Below are 19961 nucleotides of genomic sequence, written 5' to 3'. Positions count from 1 at the left end.
TGAATAAAACTCCAGTACCATTCCTTTGCTCACTTACTTGGTTGATTAAGATGCCCCTGTAATTGTTGATTACCACCTTCACCACCCATCATGCCACCTATCATTTGCAAACAGTACCAGAGGCACACCACTACTCAGGATTCTCCAGTCCAAAAAAAAACTCTCCCACTATCACCCTGTTTGCAACCATCAAGCCAATTATGTATCCATTTAACTACACTTGGATCCCATACAATCTAAACTTCCTGAGTGGCCAACCTCATGGAACCTTGTCAAAGGCCTTATTGACAAGGCTGGCTGGTTTCTGGAATAAGCGACCAAAGTAGGTGGTGGAGATGTGTTCATTTACAGTGTTTAAAAGGCATTTGGATAGGTATATGGGTAGGGTAGTGGAGGGAAAAAGGCTTAAGACAGACAGATGGGATTAGTGTAGACATGCATCACAATTAGGTTAGCATCTTTGTTGGCATGGACAAGGTGGGTGAAAAAGGCTGTATGTTTCTATGCTTCTGTAAACCACATCTACTGACCTTCTGTCATCAACTTTCTTAATCATCTCGTCAAAAAAGCTCAATCAAGTTTACAACTTGTCTTTCGATCTGCATTTATATCTTTTCTATCTCTCCAGTAGCTTACTCATCACAGATGTTAAACTTGCTGGTCTGTAATTCCCATGCTTTTCATTGCCAACCTTCTTAAAGGCATAACATTTGCTACCCTTCTGTCTATGGGCATTTATCTGTGGCTCACGATATTGTAGATATCTCAGCCAAATCTCCCACGGTTTTCTCTAGCTTCCTATATGGTCAGGCCCAAAAGATTTGTATACCGTCATAGATTTTAAGATACCCTTTGCTGTAATGTGGAGTATACCCAAGACCACTTCATTAACTTTCCCTCACTCTGAAGTCTTTGTCCTCCATATTTACTATGTAAAGAGAGAAATATTCATTTAGACCTCAATCATTTCCAATGTCTCCACACAAAGATGTCCACTTTGGTGTTTGAGGGGCCCCATTTTTCTCTCGTGTTGCTTAGGTAGATAGGATAAATAGTCGGTGTCATTTATTCCAGCACAGTGGGGTCAAGAAATTCAGGGCACAGGTTTCCAGTGAGAGGGGAGAAATTTGAAGGATTTCAAAGAGTAATTATTTCAATGTAGGTGGTGAAGATGGGTTCATTTACAATGTTTCAAAGGCATTTAGACAGTAGGAAAGTGGAAAAGAACAAGCCTAATACAGACAAGCATCAGCTGGCCTAGATGAGGTGGGCAGTAAGGACTGTTTCTGTGTAGTGCATTTCTGTGATTCAAGCTGTGCTGTTACAATATGTTTGTGCTGCATATAGTGCAGAGACTACTCACCAGGTTGATGCCTTGATTGCAATTCGAAGGAGAAACTAGATAAGCTAGGTTTATTTTCCCTGGAGTGAAGGAGGGTAACACGATAGAAGTGTACATAGTCATGAGGGGAAACAACAGGAATTCTGCAGATGCTGGAAATTCAAGCAACATACATCAAAGTTGCTGGTGAACGCAGCAGGCCAAGCAGCATCTATAGGAAGAGGCGCAGTCGACGTTTCAGGCCGAGACCCTTCGTCAGGACTAACTGAAGGAAGAGTGAGTAAGGGATTTGAAAGCTGGAGGGGGAGATGCAAAATGATAGGAGAAGACAGGAGGGGGAGGGATAGAGCCCAGAGCTGGACAGGTGATAGGCAAAAGGGGATACGAGAGGATCATGGGACAGGAGGTCCGGGAAGAAAGACAAGGGGGGGGGGACCCAGAGGATGGGCAAGAGGTATATTCAGAGGGACAGAGGGAGAAAAAGGAGAGTGAGAGAAAGAATGTGTGCATAAAAATGAGTAACAGATGGGGTACGAGGGGGAGGTGGGGCCTTAGCGGAAGTTAGAGAAGTCGATGTTCATGCCATCAGGTTGGAGGCTACCCAGACGGAATATAAGGTGTTGTTCCTCCAACCTGAGTGTGGCTTCATCTTTACAGTAGAGGAGGCCGTGGATAGACATGTCAGAATGGGAATGGGATGTGGAATTAGAATGTGTGGCCACTGGGAGATCCTGCTTTCTCTGGCGGACAGAGCGTTATGAGGGGAGTAGCTAGAGCCCTAAACAGCACAGAAATTGACTTGGTGAGCTAAAAGGCCAATGTAGTGAAGTGTGTGGTCATGCAGTTTAGCAGAAAGAATAAAGGCATAGACTGTTGTTTAAAATGAGAACAAGTTCATAAATTGAAGGTGCCAGAGGGCCTGGAAGTCCTAGTACAGGATTCCTGAAAATTTAACTTGCGGGTTGAGTCAGTGGTAAGGAAGAAAAATGCAATATTAGCACTAATTTTGAGTGGGCTCAGATAAAGTAATGCAGAGACCCCACTTAAGACATTTGTCAAACCACACTTGGAATATTCTGGGTCTCATATCAAGGAAAGTATGTGCCAGCAGTGGAGAGGGTCCAGAGGTTTACGAGAATGATCCTTGAAATTAAAGGGTTAATGTATGGGGAGCATTTGATAGCTCCTGGATGTGAAGTGGATGCTTCTAATAGTGGGAGAGTCTACGACCAGAGGTTACAGCCTCAGAATGCAAGGACCTCCCTTTCGAACAGAGATGATGAATTTCTGCACATCTTTGGAATGTGGGAGGAACTAGTATCACCCAGGGGAAATTCACAGGTTCATAGGAAGAACATGAAGAAATACTCAAATGGCAAAATGGTACAACCATGGCTGACAAGGGAAGACAAAGCTAATATAAAAGCAAAAGAGAAGGCATACAACAAAGCAAAAATGAGTGGGAAGACAAAGGATTGGGCAGCTTTTAAAAACCTACAGAGAGTAACTAAAAGAATCATTAGGAGGGAAAAAGTGAAATATGAAAGCAAGCTAGCAAACAAGATCAAAGTGGATTATTGAGGCCTTGCGCAAAAATAACATTTATGGAAGAGTGGCTAGGAAGAAGCCCTGTCTTTTTTTTTAAAAAAAGCATATCCTTGCCCATAAAGACTTGCAAAGTGTCATGTAAAAGATACTATAAACATGTGGAAGAAGGTCTTGTGGTTGAGTGAGACTAAAGTGGAACTTTTTGACTCAATACTAAGTGGTGTATGTTACATAAATTTAATACTGCATATCGGGTAGCACCATCCCTACTGTATCAGGATGCAATTCAGCAGCAGGAACTGGAAATCTGGTCAGGATTGATGGGAAGATGAATGCAGCTAAATACAGAGAGACCCTGGATAAAAATCCGCTATCCTCTGCCAAAATGCTTAAAATGGGGAGGAAGTTCGTCTTTTAGCAGGATAATGACCCAAAGCACACTGCCAGAGCAACCATGGTGTGGTTTCAAATGAAGAAAATTGATGCTTGAACATTTTTAGCAAGACCTCAAGATTGCTGTTCACTGCTTCTCCCCAACTAACCCTGCACAGCTTGAGCAATATTGCAAGGAGGAATGGGCAATTTTTGATCTGTCATGTTGTGCAAAACTTATCCAAAAAGATGCTGGCTGTTATACCTATGAGAGGTGGTTCAACTAAGTATTAAACATTTGTGAGGATAATGGGTTGAGATCACAGCCTGATGAGGCAAGGTGCTGCTGTTAAGGAGAAGGTACAGTGGAGACAGTGAGGTGCAAAGTCATGATGAGATAGATTGTGAGGTTAAGACTCAACCTTAGAATATAAGAGGTGATTTCAGTTATTGAGGATAATTGTGGCAGAGGTGTAGCTGCCTATCCTTATTGAAGCGATCTGTTGGTCAAGAATTTGTGGCTGAAAGAAGGTCACAGTTGGGAGCTTAACATCAGATCATATACTTTGTATGGAAAGGACAGCCAGGAAGGCGTACGTGGTGGTGTGGCTCTATTGGTAAGAGATGAAATTACATCTTTAGAAAGAGTGTCACTTTGTGGGTGGAGTTAAGAAACCGCAAGGGTGGAAAAAAAAGACATTATGGGAATCATATATAGGCCTCCAAGTAGTAGCCAAGGTGTGGGGTTGAGATTGCACAGGGAGCTGGAAAGGGCATGTAATAAGGGTAACACTACAATTGTAATAAGGGACTTTAATATGTAAGGGGATTAGGAAAATCAAGTTGGTGCCAGATTGCAAAAGACTGCCTGTGAGATGGCATTTTAGAGCAGCTTGTGCTTGAGTCTACTTGGGGATAGGCCACCTTAGATTGGGTATGGTGTAATAACTCTGATCAGATTAACGTAAAGGAACCCCGAGGAGGCAGTGATCATAATATGATTGAATTCATGCTATAATTTGAGAGGGAGAAGCACCAGTCTCATATAGTAGTATTGCAATGGAATAAAGGGAATTACAGAGGCATGAGGGAGGAACAAGGCTAGCTGGATTGGAGGGGGATACTGGCAACAGAACAGAGATGACTGAAGCTAATGGGAATAGTTCACATGGCGCAGGACAGATGTGTCCCACAGATGTAGATCTCAAATGGCAGGGCCAGGCGACATTGGCTGACATGGGAAGTTAAGGACTGCATAAAACCCAAGGAGTAGACACATAAAGTAGCAAAGGTGTGGGAAGTTAGATGATTGGGAAGCTTTTAAGGTCCAACAAAGGGCAACTAAAAAGCTATAAGAAGGGAAAAGATGAAATATGAGGGCAAACAGGCCAATAAGTGTCAGGGAGCAGGAGTGAGTGCCATTGCTATTACTTAAGAACATAAGAAAGTAAGAAGTAGGAGCAGGAGTAGACCATCTGGCCCATCGAGTCTGCTCCACTATTCAATAAGATCATGGCTGATATGGCCATGGGCTCATCTCCACCTCCCTGCCTTTTCCTCATAACCCTCAATTCCCCTACTATACAAAAATCTATCCAACCTTGCCTGAAACATATTTATTGAAGTAGCTTCTGCTGCTTCATTGGGCAGAGAATTCCACAGATTCACTACAGTCTGGGAAAAGCTGTTCCTCCATCCTAAATCTACTCCCCCAAATCTTGAGACTAGGTCCCCTAGTTCTTGTCTCACCTTAAAATGGAACTAACTTTCCTGCCTCTATCTTATCTATCCCTTATCCCTTTCGTAATTTTATGTTTCTATAAGATCTCCGTTCATTCTTCTGAATTCCAGTGAGTACAATCCCAGGCAGCTCAATCTTTCCTCATAGTATAACTCGCTCATCTCTGAAATCAACCTGGGGAACCACCTCTGCACTACCCCAAAGCCGGTATATCTTTCCTCAAATAAGGAGACCAGAACTGCATGCAGTACTCCAGGTGTGGCCTCACCAGTACCTTGTACAGTTGCAGCATGACCTCCCTGCTCTTAAATTCAATTCCTCCAGCATTGAAGGCCAACATTCCATTTGCCTTCTTGATAGGCTGGTGCACCTGCTAATCAAACTTTTGTGATTCATGCACAAGCATTCCCAAGTCCCTCTGCACAGCAATGTGCTGCAATTTTTTACCATTTAAATAATCTGCTCTTCCATTTTCCCTCCCAAAGTGGATGACCTCACATTTACCAACATTGTTCTCCATCTGCCTGTTGGATCCAATTTTTTTCCAGATGCCTCACTATTTCTTAAATGATAGGTTCAAGAATTTTTCTGACTACAGATGTTAAACTAATTGGCCTGTAGTTACTTGCCTTTTGCCTACATCCTTTTTTGTACAGTGGCGTGACATTCGCCACCTTCCAATCTGCTGGGACCTGCTCAGAGTCCAGAGAAATCTGGTAAATTATCACCAAAGCCTCTACTATAACTTCTGCCAATTCTTTCAGTACTCTGGAAAGCATTCCTTCAGGACCAAAGCAAGGAGATAATAGAATATAGAACATAGAATAGTGCAGCACAGCACAGGCCCTTCGACCCACAATGTTGTGCCGACCCTTAAACCCTGCCTCCATTATAACTCTCCACCTTAAATTCCTCCATATACCTTTCTAGTAGTCTCTTAAATTTCACTAGTGTATCTGCCTCCACCACTGACTCAGGCAGTGCATTTCACGCACCAACCACTCTCTGAGTAAAGAACCTTCCTCTTAATATCCCCCTTGAACTTCCCACCCCTTACCTTAAAGCAATGTCCTCTTGTATTGAGCAGTGGTGCCCTGGGAAAGAGGCGCTGACTGTCCACTCTATCTATTCCTCTTAATATCTTGTATACCTCCATCATGTCTCCTTTCATCCTCCTCCTCTCCAGAGAGTAAAGCCCTAGCTCCCTTAATCTCTGATCATAATACATACTCTCTAAACCAGGCAGCATTCTGGTAAATCTCCTCTGTACCCTTTCCAATGCTTCCACATCCTTCCTATAGTGAGGTGACCAGAACTGGACACAGTACTCCAAATGTGGCCTAACTAGTTTTAGAGAGCTGCATCATTGCCCTGTGACTCTTAAACTCTATCCCTTGACTTAAGAAAGCTTTCTTAACTACCCTATCTACCTGTGAGATAACTTTCCGGGATCTGTGGACATGTAACCCCAGATCCCTCTGCTCCTCCACGCTACCAAGTATCCTACCATTTACTTTGTACTCTGCTTTGGAGTTTGTCCTTCCAAAGGGTACCACCTTACACTTCTCCAGGTTGAACTCCATCTGCCACTTCTCAGCCCACTTCTGCATTCTATCAATGTCTCTCTGCAATCTTCGACAATCCTCTACACTATCCACAACACCACCAACCTTTATGTAGTCTGCAAACTTGCCAACCAACCCTTCTACCCCCACATCCAGGTCATTAATAAAAATCACGAAAAGTAGAGGTCCCAGAACTGATCCTTGTGGGACACCTCTAGTCACAACCCTCCAATCCGGATGTACTCCCTCCACCACGACCCTCTACTTTCTGCAGGCAAGCCAATTCAGAATTCACCTGGCCAAACTCCCCTGGATTCCATGCCTTCTGACTTTCTGAATAAGCCTACCATGTGGAACCTTGTCAAATGCCTTACTAAAATCCATGTAGATCACATCCACTGCATTACCCTCATCTATATGCCTGGTCACCTCCTCAAAGAACTCTATTCAGGCTTGGTAGTCACGATCTGCTCTTCACAAAGCCATGCTGATCAGACCATGAATCTCTAAATGCCCATAGATCCTATCTCTAAGAATCCTTTCTAACAGCTTTCCCACCACAGGCTCACTGGTCTATAATTACCCGGACTATCCCTACTACCTTTTTTGAACAAAGGGGACAACTTTTGCCTCCCTCCAATCCTCTGGCACCATTCCCGTGGACAACGAGGACATAAAGATCCTAGACAAAGGCTCAGCAATCTCTTCCTTGACCTCGTGGAGCAGCCTGGGGAATATTCCGTCAGGCCCCGGGGACTTATCCAGCCTAATGTATTTAACAACTCCAGCACCTCTTCTCCCTTAATATCGACATGCTCCTTCAGAATATCAACCTCACTCATATTGTCCTAACCATCATCAAGTTCCCTCTCATTGGTGAATACCAAAGAGAAGTATTCATTGAGGACCTTGCTCACTTCCACCGCCTCCAGGCACATCTTCCCACCTTTATCTCTATTCGGTCCTATCTTCACTCCTGTCATCCTTTTGTTCTTCACATAATTGATGAATGCCTTGTGGGTTTTCCTTTACCCTACTCACCAAGGCCTTCTCATGCCCCCTTCTTGCTCTCCTCAGCCCCTTCTTAAGCTCCTTACTTCCTACCCTATATTCCTCAATAAACCCATCTGATCCTTGCTTCCTAAACCTCATGTATGCTGCTGCCTTCCACCTGACTAGATTCTCCACCTCTCTTATCACCCATGGTTCCTTCGCCCTACAATTCTTTATAATGCTGAAGCTTTATAAGACATTAGTCAGGCCGCACTTGGAGTATTGTCAACAGATGTTGAAAGGACTAGATATTGGTGGATGTGGAGAGGTAGGGGTGCCCAGAACTGGAGGGCACAACCTCAAAATTGAGGGGTGACCCTTTAAAGCAGAATCAGAATCAGGTTTATTACCACCAGCATGTGTCATGAAATTTGTTAACTTAGCAGCAGCAGTTCAATGCAATACATAAAAAAAGTAACGTCTATGTACATTGAATAGATTAAAAATTATGCAGAAACAGAAATAATATATATTATAAGAAGTGAGGTATTGTTCATGGTTTCAATGTCCATTTAGGGATTGGATGGCAGAGGGGAAGAAGCTGTTCCTGAATTGCTGAGTGTGTGCCTTCAGGCTTCTGTACCTCCTATCTGATGGTAACAATGAAAAAAGGGCATGCCCTGGGTGCTGGGGGCCCTTAATAATGGACGCTGCCTTTCTGAGACACCGCTCCTTGAAGATGTCCTGGGTACTTTGTAGGCTACTACCTAAGATGGAGCTGACTAAATTTACAACCCTCTGGGTCCTGTGCAGTAGTTCCCCCATACCAGACAGTGATGCAGCCTGTCAGAATGCTCTCTATGGTACAGCTATAGAAGTTTTTGAGTGTTTTTGTTGACTACCGAATCTTTTCAAACTCCTTGTGAAGCTGTCTCGCCTTTATAACTGCATTGATATGTTGGGACCAGGTTAGGTCCTCTGAGATCTTGTTACCCAGAAACTTGAAACTGCCCACTCTCTTCACGTCTGATCCCTCTATGAAGTATGTGTTCCTTCGTCTTGCCCTTCCTGAAGTCCACAATCGGCTCTTTTGTCTTACTGATATTGAGTGCAAGGTTGTTGCTGCGACACCACTCCACTAATTAGTATATCTTGCTCCTGCACACCCTCTCGTCTCCATCTGAGATTCTACCAACAATGGTTGTATTATCAGCAAATTTATAGATGGTATTTGAGCTATGCCTAGCCACACAGTCATGGGTATAGAGAGATTAGAGCAGTGGGCTAAGCATACAGTGCACCAGTGTTGATCGTCAGTGAGGAGGAGGTATTATCGCCAATCTGCACATAGTGTGGTCCTCCGGTTAGGAAGTTGAGGATCCAATTGCAGAGGGAGGTACAGAGGCCCAGGTTCTGTAGCTTATCAATCAGGATTGTGGGAATATTTGTGTTAAATGCTGAGCAATAGTCGATGAACAGCATCCTGACATAGATGTTTGTATTGTCCAGGTGGTGTAGGGCTGTGTGAAGAGCCATTGAGAGCCATTGGAGAGCCGTTGACCTATCGTGGTGATAGGCAAAGTGCAGGTCCTTGTTGAGGCAGGAGGTCAGTCTGGTCATGACCAACCTCTCAAAGCATTTCATCACTGTAGATGTGGGTGCTACTGGGCGATAGTCATCAAGGCATCTCACATTATCCTTGTTAGGTACTGGTATGATTGTTGCCTTTTTGAAACAAATGGGAGCTTCCGCCCGTTTCAGTGAGAGGTTGAAAATGTCTTAGAATACTCCCGCCAGTTGGTTGGCACAAGGTTTTCAGAGCCTGACCAGGTACTCCATCGGGACCTCCCGCCTTGCGAGAGTTCACCCTATTTAGAGACAGTCTAACATCAGCCTTCAAGACAGAGATCCAAGGGTCACCGGGAACAGCAGGGAACTTCACAGCTGTAGTTGTATTCTCCTTTTCAAAGCGGACTTTGAAGATGTTGAGATCCATCTGATAGTGAAGCATCACTACCATTCACTCTACTGGGTTTCACATTTTAGGAAGTAATGTCTTGTAAACCCTACCAGAGTGTCGTACATCCTATTTCACCTTCAACCTCATTCAAAATTGTCTTTTCACCCTTGAAATAGCCCTCTGTCAGTCATACCTAGTTTTCTGGTACAGATTTGGTTCATCAATCTTGAATGCCACAAGCCGAGCCTTCAGCAGACAATGTACCTCCTAGTTCATCCACAGCTTTTGGTTTGATAATGTACAGCAAGTCTTTGTAGGCACACACTCATCCACACAGGTTTTAATGAAGTCAGTAACAACTGCAGCAAACTCATCCAGAATCGAAGATAAATCCCTGAATACGGTCTGGACCACCAATTCAAAATAGGCGTGTAAGCGCTCCTATGCTTCCCTTGGCTATACCTTCTTGGTCCTATCTACAGCTGCTGCAGTCTTCAGTCTCTGCCTGTACTCAGGGAGTAGAAGTATAGGGGGGTGATCAGACTTCCCCAAGTGAGGGCGTGGTGGTGTAGCAATGGTCTAGTGTATTGTTTCCTTTGGTATTGCAAGTGATCTGTTGATGGTAATTGTTTAGTGATTTTTTTCAGGCTGGCCTGGTTAAAATCCACCAAAGCGATGGTGAAGGCATTAGGGTGCGCTGTAAGAAGTAAGGAGGAATTTTTTTAGCCGAAGAGTGGTGAATCTGTGGAATGCTCTGCCACAGACTGCGGTGGAGGCTAAGTCCGTGGGTATATTTAAAGCAGAAGTTGATAGATTCCTGATTGGCTGGGCATCAAGGGATATGGTGAAGGGGCAGGTGTATGGGGTTGAATGGGATCCAGGATCAGCCATGATGAAAGGCAGAGGGTCTAAGTCAAGGATTTGTTTACAAAGAGAAGTGTTAAGTCCTATGTCTAGAAGACGCTTTGGATAATATTATAACTAATACTAGAGGTTCCCTGGATTGGATAATATTAGCAGGGGAGGTTGGACAAACTGGAGTGCCAAAGGGACATGCCTGACTTCAGATTCTTAAAGCAGGCCGTCTGTTCTGAGCTGTGTAATGGGTAACGATTCAAGGAGGTGATTGCTGCTTCCTTGGAATGTTTCAGCTGACTCCTGGCCTGTGTTCAAGTGATGGGGGCACTCTGTATGAGCCAAGCACCTAACATCTGCCCACCTCTTCAGACAGCACCATTTCCAGCTGTGGAAGAATCTGTAGATCTCAGCTCAGAACCCACAAAACTGAAGTGGTAGCTACCCATCCTTGACCCTGATCAACTACTTCAGGAGAACACTTACAATATTTCTTTAAATTATGACCATCTTAAAGCTGTCTGCCTATTATTATCTTTGTAGAGAATGCACTGTGAATTTTGTTTAAAGAAGCACAGAATATTTTCTTTTATACTTTAATGCTAAATGTCATTCATGATTCATATACTTTTACTGTTCATAATCTATAATGAAGTAACCATCTGGACTTATTCCTCTCTCTGTTGTCCCCAAGTCAAATCAGCATGATCTGGTCCTACAGTCAATTGACCGAGCAATCGAGGCAATTCATAATGCAGCAATGAAAGCTGGTGGCAAATACAACCTGGAACAACGTGAAGTTCTACAGTAAGTGTCAACTAGATCTCTGTGTGGTGGTGTTGTTTAGGCTGCATCTAGAGCAGAGGAATGGGAGAACGGAAAGTAGCATTAAAATGGCTGGTCATCAATGTATCCAAGCACGGTCAGACAAAGCAAAGGCACTTGGCAAAGCGGTTACAACCGCACCCCCTTCCCAATCAACTGGATCCACCTATCAATGGCCAGGTTGCTCCATCACTTCCCCTTACCATTTTATACTGTCTGCCCTCTTTTTTTCCAATTCGGATCAAGGGTCTTGACTTGAGATGTCATCTGTCCATTTCCCCCCACTTTTTCAGATGTGATTAATAAGGCAATTGTGAATAAATTGATTTATATTTTGAATAAAATAGTTCAGGAATCTTAAAAGGTAAAATTTTCCAAGGCAAGTCTTGAAACAGCATGTAAGGCATTTTAAATCCCAATGCATTGAATCTGAAACAGCGTGATGGAGCGCTTTTACCTAAAGGGTCTTAATGCTTTAAGAAGGCAGCTCACCAGCACCTTCTCATGGGCACCAAGAGTTGGAGAACAAATGCTGTTTCTGTGCTGGTGCCTAGTGGTCTCATAAATTGCATAGGAAAATTGGCTGCATGAATTCAGCATTGGTTCACCCAAAGAAGTCAGAGAGTGGTAGCCTGGAGATTTGTGACTAGTGGTGTTCCTTCAGGATCTGTTCTGGGACCCTGCTCTTTATAATTTTTATAAATGACTTAGATGATGAAGTATAAGGGTGGGTTAGTAAGTTTGCAGATGGCATGAAGGTTAGATGTGTTGTGAATAGTGTAGAAGATTGTTGTAGAGTACAATGGGACATTGCTGGGATACAGAACTGGGTTGAGAAGTGGCAAACAGAGTTCAATCTGAAAAGTGTGAAGTGCAAACGCGAGGAATTCTGCAGATGCTGGAAATTCAAGCAACACACATCAAAGTTTCAGCAGGCCAGGCAGCATCTCTAGGAGGAGGTACAGTCGATGTTTCAGTGATTCACTTTGGAGTGTTGAACCTGAAGGCAGAACACAGGATTAATGGCAGGATTCTCAACAGTGTGGATCTTGGGGTTCTTGTCCACGGATGGCTGATTGTTGCACTGCAAGTTAATAGGGCTGTTAAGCAGTTGTATGGTGTGTTGACTTTCATTAGTCAAGGGACTGAGTTTGAGAGGCGTGAGATAATGTAACAGCTCTATAAAACTCTGGTCAGACCATTCTTGGAATATATGTTCAATTCTGGTCACCTCATACGAAGGATGTAGAAGCTTCAGAGGTGGTGCAGGATGGTATCTGAATCGGATCGCACGTCTTAAAGGATAGGTTAAACGATTCAGTGCTTTTCTCTTTGGAGAGGAGGAGGGTAAGAGGTGATTTGATGGAGGCATAGATAGAGTGGACAGCCAGTGCCTTTCTCCCAATGCAGAAATGGTTAATACAAGGGGGCATAACTTTAAGATGTTTTGAGGAACGTATAGGGGAGATGTCAGAGGTTTTTTTACATAGTGGTGGTGCCTGAAACATCCTGTCAGGGGTGGTGGTAGAGGCATATACATTAGCGATGTTTCAGAGACGGTTACATAGGCACATGGCTGAACAAAAAATGGAAGGCTATGTGAGAGGGGAGGGTTAGATTGATCTTTCGTTATGTTAAATGTTGGCACATCATGCGCTGAAGGATCTGTACTGTGCAATACTGTTCTATGTACTCTGTTTAAATTACAAGTTATGTGGTGTGCATTATTCTGAACTATCAAGTCTGGACATAAATGGGATATCGTTGTCATTTCCCACGCTGAATATCTGTTCTCTTCCCATTAAGGAAATTAATTCATCATCGAAAATTTACTGTTGCTCGAAAAGACCAAATTATGAGCCAGCAGAAGGTAAATTCCAAGCCTAATATGACTGAGAACCAGGGAGAAACAGATCACCAGCCAGGTAGACAGGCCAAGATCCTGCCTGATCATTGCCCTTTTCTGTCAGAGTCACAGTCTCCAGAAGGCACTGTTTACCAGGTAAAGTTCACAGAAAGCTAATAAGTTCTTTTGTTTTCTCCTATTTCTGACCTCTTTCTTTGTGTCATTGGCATTTTTTGTGTTTATTTTTCATTTATTTTGAGGTATGTACAAGTCAATTCATCAACAAATGACATCATCAGTAAATATCTACCCACAAGTTCGAAAATAAGTTTCCTGTAGGGGGTGAGGGGGGGGGGGAACACAGTAGTATAGTGCTTAGTGTTACGTACCCCGTAACTGGGTTGCCAAACCAGCAGAAATGGATCACTCAGTTGGAGTCTGGATTACTAGAACTAAGAAAGTTTTATTAAAGAAACAAGCAACACAGTACTCTAATCAAAAGGATAATAAATGCAACAGTTCAGCAATGATAAACACACATGTACACAGAATTAGGACAACAGGATCAATCAAGCTCTATCGTCGTCTAGGGGTAAATGACCAGTTTCAAAGTGACGCAAAGTTCAGTTCAATTGAATTCAGTTCAGTTCGCAGTAATCACTGCCGTGGGAGATGGACAGTGGGGGGAAGGAGAGAGAGAGCAAAACGAATGAATATTCAAACGGCTTCCACATAGACCTTCGATATTCTTCGCAGTCAGCTTTCGGGCGAGCCCTTTGTGATGTCTTCTGAGGTCACCGACCGTGACCCCTCCGTTTCCAGATACGATCGTTTCTCTGCGGTGAACCGGGCACCCAGGCAAGGGTGGACACACACACCAGGTTCCCGCCGATTGTGCCTTTCCACCCTGTGCGTCTATGGCTTGGTCCCGCGACCAGCCCTCCAAAACTTCCCACCGACTTATGGGAGGTGCACCGCTTCCAGGGTCTCGTTACCTCGTGGTGTCGTGTGTCTTGCCTTAGCGAACCTGTCCCTTTTTATCCCCCTGCTGAGGTATCGCCTGTCCATCACTTCAAATAGTTCAGGGTTCAAAGGGGGAGCCGATCTTGACAGCTCTCCTTCCGTTAAACTCTCCCATCCCTTCATTAACATCTCCAAATGCTGCTCCATTGTTTTCCTTATCTCTCTTTCTCCTGAAGACAGGTGGCAGACCAACTGCTGATCCCACTGGTGCCAGCACAGGACAGCTAACATCTTAATCTATGTGTATTCTCGTCACATTAGCACAAAATTTTAAAGCCGCCACTGCCTGTAAGGTGTTAGTATATTCTCCTCATGACCATGCGGGTTTCCTGCAGATACTCTGGTTTCCTCCCACAGCCCAAAGAGGTACCGGTTAGTAAGTTAATTGATCATTGTAAATTGTCCCATGATTAGGCTAGTACTAAATCAGGGAATTGCTGGGCGGCACAACTTGAAGGGTCAAAAGGGCTTGTTCCACACTGTATCTCAACAATGAATAAAATAGACGTCAGTGGTACGTTGGTGTGGTGGATAATGTTTGGAAGATATTAATGTACTGCTGTGTTTTAACAACACTATGCAGCAGACAATTGATGGGATTTCTTAATCTATGATACACTTTTGAAATCTGCAAACTGAGCCAAGTAGCCCTTACCTCAGTGGTGTGAGATCCTGGTTACTTCAACTGTTAAGCTCTTAATGATCATTCAAGGTAGAACTGAGCAAGTGGTAGAGACAAAACACACTGCAGGGCCTTGGCAAAGCAGTTGTCTCGTCTGCACTTGGTCTCACTGACGTAGACAAGACTACTTCAAAGGCACTGAATGCAATAGGTAAATTTGGAGAATGTGAAGGGCTGGAAGGGCCGTTTAAGTTCCTCAATGTGGTGAGTAAGGAGATGTAGGGGCAGGAGTTGTTTTCCCCCCCCCCCCACCCCCAACAGGCACTGGTAAGTACCTAGGGAGGGGGAGGGATGGACATACAGTAATATATATGAAAAATAGGAAGGGAGATGAGGACAAGATATGATCGGTGGTGGGATCATGTTGAGCTAGTGGTGGGGTTGAGTACATAATGCAAACAATCCTAAATTATGTAGTGATTTTTAACACTGAGCCTCATTTCTGTAGTGCTTATTATAATAATTACAAGATTCTGCAGATGCTGTAAATCTTGAGTAATGGACAAGATGCAAATTCATCAGGTCAGGAAGTATTTATAGAGTGGGGTAAGCAATCCACATTCTGAGCGAAGGCCCTTTATCAGGACTTTAAAGGAAGGGGGCAAAAGTTAGAATAAAATGGTGGGGAAGGGGAAGAAGTACAAACTGACAATGAGACCAGGTGAGGGAGAAAGTTGGTTGGCGCAGAAGGGTTGTGAAGTAAGATGCTAGGAGGGGATAGAAGGAAGAGGTAAAGGGCTGAAGAAGGAATCAGAAGAACAAAAAGGAGGAAAAGCACCAGAAGGAGGTGGAGGGCAGGCAAGAAGAGGTGAGAGGGTAATCAGAATGGGGAATGGAAAAAGAGGAGGGAGGAGGAGAAATTACCAGAAGTAAGAGAAATCAGTGTTCATTTCATCAAGTTAGAGGCTACTCAGCCAGAATATGAGGTGTTGCTCCTCCAACCTGACTTCATCGTGGCAGTAGATGAGGCCATAGACTGAAATGTCAGAGTGGGAAATGGAATTGAAGTATGTAGCAATTGGGAGTTCCGGCTTTTGCAGCAGGCAGGCTGAAGGTACTTGACAAAGTGGTCTCCTAATTTGCATTAGGTCTCAGTAACATCAAGAAGGCTGCATTGGGAGCACTGGATACAACAAGTAACCCTGACAGATTTGCAGGGGAACTGTGGAAGGAGTAGTGAGAAAAGTGTGCATAATGGTAAGGTCTTGTTGGAGATGGCAAAGGTTATGGCGAATGACCTCTCCACCTGCCTCTGTATCTGGCGCATCATTCTCTGTAACTTCCACCATCTCCAATAGGATCCTATCACTAAGCACGTCTTTCCCTCTCTCTCCTCCATCTTCTCTAGGGATCACTCCATGTGTGATTCCCGTGTCCACTCATCCTACCCATAGATCTCTCTCTTGGCACTTATCCTTGCAAGTGAGGTAAGTGCTACATCCCCACCCTCACCACCATTTCAAGCCCCAAACAGTACTACCATGTGATATGCGAGTCTGTTATCGTTATCTACTGTGTCTGATGCTCCCATTGTAGCCTACTCTACGTCAATGAGATCCAATTCAGACTGAGGGACTGATTTGTCGAGTACCTTCCTCTGTCTGCTGTAATAGGCAGTATCTCCCGGTGGCTACCCACTTCAATTCTACTTCCTATTCTCATTCTGATAGGTTTGAGATCAGAGTTTTCCTTCTGGATGAGCCGCCTACCATGGCTGCCTCTACTGCTGTGATGACATACTCAGGCTGGAGGAGCAGCACCCGTCACATTCTGTTTGGGTAGCCTCCAACCTGTTAACACGAACATCAATTTTTCCACCTTCCAGTAACAACATCCCCTCCCTCCCCTTCGCTCTTTTGCCATTCTCCATCCTGATTACCCTCTCACGCCTTCTTTTCTCACCTGCACATGACCTCCCTGTAGTTCCCCTCAGTTTCCTTCTTCAGCACTTTATTTCTTGCACCTATCCCTCCTAGCTTCTCACTTCATAATCCCCTTTTCCACCATCTTTCCTCCCCACCTGGTCTCTCCTTTCATGTTGTAGCTTATACTCTTTCCTCTCTATTCTGGCTCTGCTCCTTTTCTTTTCAGTCCTGATGAAGGGTGTCAGCCCGAAATTTCAATTCTTTATTCACCTCCATAATTGCTGCTTGACCAGCTGAATTCATCCAGCATTTTTTGTGTATTGTGATAATAGCTAGCAGGAAATGTCACCAAGGATATTGGAGTGCAAGCAGATGCCAGTTGGATAAGTTGCTGATTAAGGAAGTGGGAATGGGTGGTAACCAGAACTTGGTTGCTCCTTTCATCCTACAGCATAATGCTGGGTTTCAAGTCACACAGAGTTGAGTAGGTCCTGGGTCAACCATGAATTATTTGCTTTCTAACTGTCTCTGCAAGCCAGGGCAGTATGATATGGAGAGCAAGCTGTTGGAATACAGCAGGCTGCTCCCCTCCACACAGCTGATGAATCCAAAGGAATGGTAGAGACTGTTGCAGTTTGGCACCAGTGGTCACAGAGTTGTCAATCAGCGTTGAACTCAATGTAGGACTGCCTTAGGAACTCCAGCTCCAGATTTTTAATTGGAGTTTACCCCTGAAATTTTCCTCATGAGTGGGTATAGCTACAAGGCAGCATAGGTTTGAGATCAGAGTTTTCCTTCTCCTGGATGAGCCGCCTACCATGGCTGACGAACCTCATCTTCCTGAAGCCATTGGTTTTAAGATGCCAGTAACCCATCTTTGCCCCTTTTCCTGTTGGTCAAAATGGTTCCGTCAGGCTTAATAGTTAAGGGCAGGAGCTGAACTTGGTTGTCAGAGGCTATTTGAGATACCTGCTATTGGCAACATTTAATAGGTAGTAGCAGCTTATCCCCACTACTTCCCCAACAATGACAAACTTAAGGAACTAGGTTTGCATAGTAGGCTGTGTATCCAGAGAAAGATGCTCCCTTTTCCTTCTTGTGGGACTGCATGTCTCCAGGAAAATAGTGTGCAGCGAACTAACAGAATCTCAGCAGTTGAGATTTCAGCGTGATTTTAATTGTTTGCAGTTTGGACTGTTTAATCAGAAGTGTATTAATCCAAATTAGTACCCAATCTGTCAAAGACCTGCAATATCTAATTGTTTGCCTCCTGCATTTCCTAAATTTAGGCAAAGATCTACAATTGGCTTCTGTGTTTTCAGTGGGTGATAGAGGAGGGACAGGAAGGGTGTAATCCTTGAAATCCTGTTCTTCAACAATTTCTGTCTGGGACTAGGGGTAGGGTTGGTGTCGATGGGGATATTCTTCCATATTCAGAGTTGGTCAACCCTTGTACAATGAATAAGAGAGAAGATCCAAATGTATGGTCATACTCAGTTAGTTCCCACAGAAGAACAGTTTTCTTCACCAATGTTATCAGAGATAAGTTCACAAAGAATCAATGAATTCCTTAAACATTCACTGAATTTGTATGCTGTGTTCTTATTGCTTTGCAGACCACAGCTCAACACCGATGTGCAGCTCCTGTGGCTCCACAACAGCATGACAAACCAGGGGATTTGTACCCTTCCTCGTCACATAAGCAAGGTAAGGATGTAAAAAGTCATTCAGTGTTGTATTTCGCCATGTCACTTGTCTGAATAAGATATTTGCCAACAAATGAAAAGTCCTTTGTTGGAGACCAAAATGGAGCAGAATGATACAGCACTGGAATAAAGCTTTTGGTCCTCATGTTCTGCCAAAGAAATTAAACCAATAATTAAAAGCTTAACTAAACTTATCCCTAATGCCTATACAATGTCCATATCCCTTCATTCTGTGCACATTCATGTGCCTACCTAACAGGCTGGTTAACATCTCTATCATCTGTTTAACAGCTCTTCTCACCTTACATGCATCAGATAACTCAGGCCTGTGACAAAGATGCCAGCTCACTATCTGTCCCTCTAATAACCTTATAAAGTTCTATAAGGTGTCCTTATCACAAACAGCTGAAAACCCACTATGAAACCCAGTAGAACACGGCTTCCAACCAGAATAAGTCCCATTGAAAACTGCCCTCTGTCTTGTATGGGAAAGCAATTTCTGAATCCAAACAGCTAAGCCACCATTGGTTCCATACATCTAAATCTTTTGGATGAGCCTACCATGAGGGGCCACGTCAAACACTTTACTAAAGATCCATGGAGACAACATTCACAGCTCTACCGTCATGAAATGTCTTTGTCATCTCTTCGAAAAACTAAATCAAGTTAGTAAGATACAACTTGCCCTGCTACAAAACCATGTAGATTGCCCCTAATTAGGCCATGGTTTTCCAAATGCTCATGAATTCCCAAGGAACTGATTGTAGACTTAAGGAGATGGAAATTAGATCCTCATTGGAGAATCAAAGGTGGAGAGGGTCAGTAAATTTCTGGGTGTTACTATTTCAGAGGACCTGTCCTAGACCCAGCATGTAAATATAATTACAAAGAAAGCACGACAGTGCCTTCTACTTCCTTGGGAGTCTGTGGAGATTTGGCATGACATCAAAAACTTCGACAAACTTATGTAGATATGTAGTAGAGAGTATATTGACTGGGTGCATCATTGGTATGGGAACACCAATGCCTTTGAACAGAAAATTTTAATACAGACAAGTGTGAGGTATTGCACGTTGGAAGGACAAACCAAGGTAGAACATACAGGGTTAATGGTAAGGCGCTGAGGAGTGCAGTAGAACAGAGGGATCTGGGAATACAGATACAAAATTCCCTGAAAATGGCGTCACAGGTAAAGAGAGCTTTTGGTACATTGGCCTTTATTAATCAAAGTATTGAGTATAAGAGCTGGAATGTTATGATGAGGTTGTATAAAGCATTGGTGAGGCCAAATCTGGAGTATTGTGTTCAGTTTTGGTCACCAAATTACAGGAAGGATATAAATAAGGTTGAAAGAGTGCAGAGAAGGTTTACAAGGATGTTGCCGGGATTTGAGAAACTCAGTTACAGAGAAAGGTTGAATAGGTTAGGACTTTATTCCCTGGAGCGTAGAAGAATGAGGGGAGATTTGATAGAGGTATATAAAATTATGATGGGTATAGATAGGGTGAATGCAAGCAGGCTTTTTCCACTGAGGCAAGGGGAGAACAAAACCAGATGATATGGGTTAAGGGTGAGGGGGGAAAGGTTTAAAGGGAGCATTAGTGGGGCGCTTCTTCACACAGAGAGTGGTGAGAGTAT

The 19961-nt window shown here is 43.7% G+C and overlaps 1 protein-coding gene across 4 annotated transcripts in view; it reads left to right on the top strand.

Annotated features, from left to right (window-relative positions):
• LOC134356693 (NCK-interacting protein with SH3 domain-like) overlaps nt 1-19961 on the top strand; it is a 279402-nt gene that overhangs the window by 71184 nt on the left and 188257 nt on the right. For 3 of the 4 annotated variants that reach the window (XM_063067733.1, XM_063067731.1, XM_063067732.1), the window contains exons 2-4: nt 11071-11183; nt 13008-13203; nt 18234-18324. In XM_063067733.1, the coding sequence (XP_062923803.1) occupies nt 11071-11183; nt 13008-13203; nt 18234-18324 (400 nt within the window). The remainder of the gene's footprint in view (nt 1-11070; nt 11184-13007; nt 13204-18233; nt 18325-19961) is intronic. The other variant, XM_063067734.1, reaches the window with a different exon arrangement.

The sequence above is a fragment of the Mobula hypostoma genome, chromosome 15, assembly GCF_963921235.1.
Source record: "Mobula hypostoma chromosome 15, sMobHyp1.1, whole genome shotgun sequence".
NCBI classification, from domain to species: domain Eukaryota; kingdom Metazoa; phylum Chordata; class Chondrichthyes; order Myliobatiformes; family Myliobatidae; genus Mobula; species Mobula hypostoma.
This window is presented reverse-complemented; position numbering and strand designations above follow the sequence as displayed.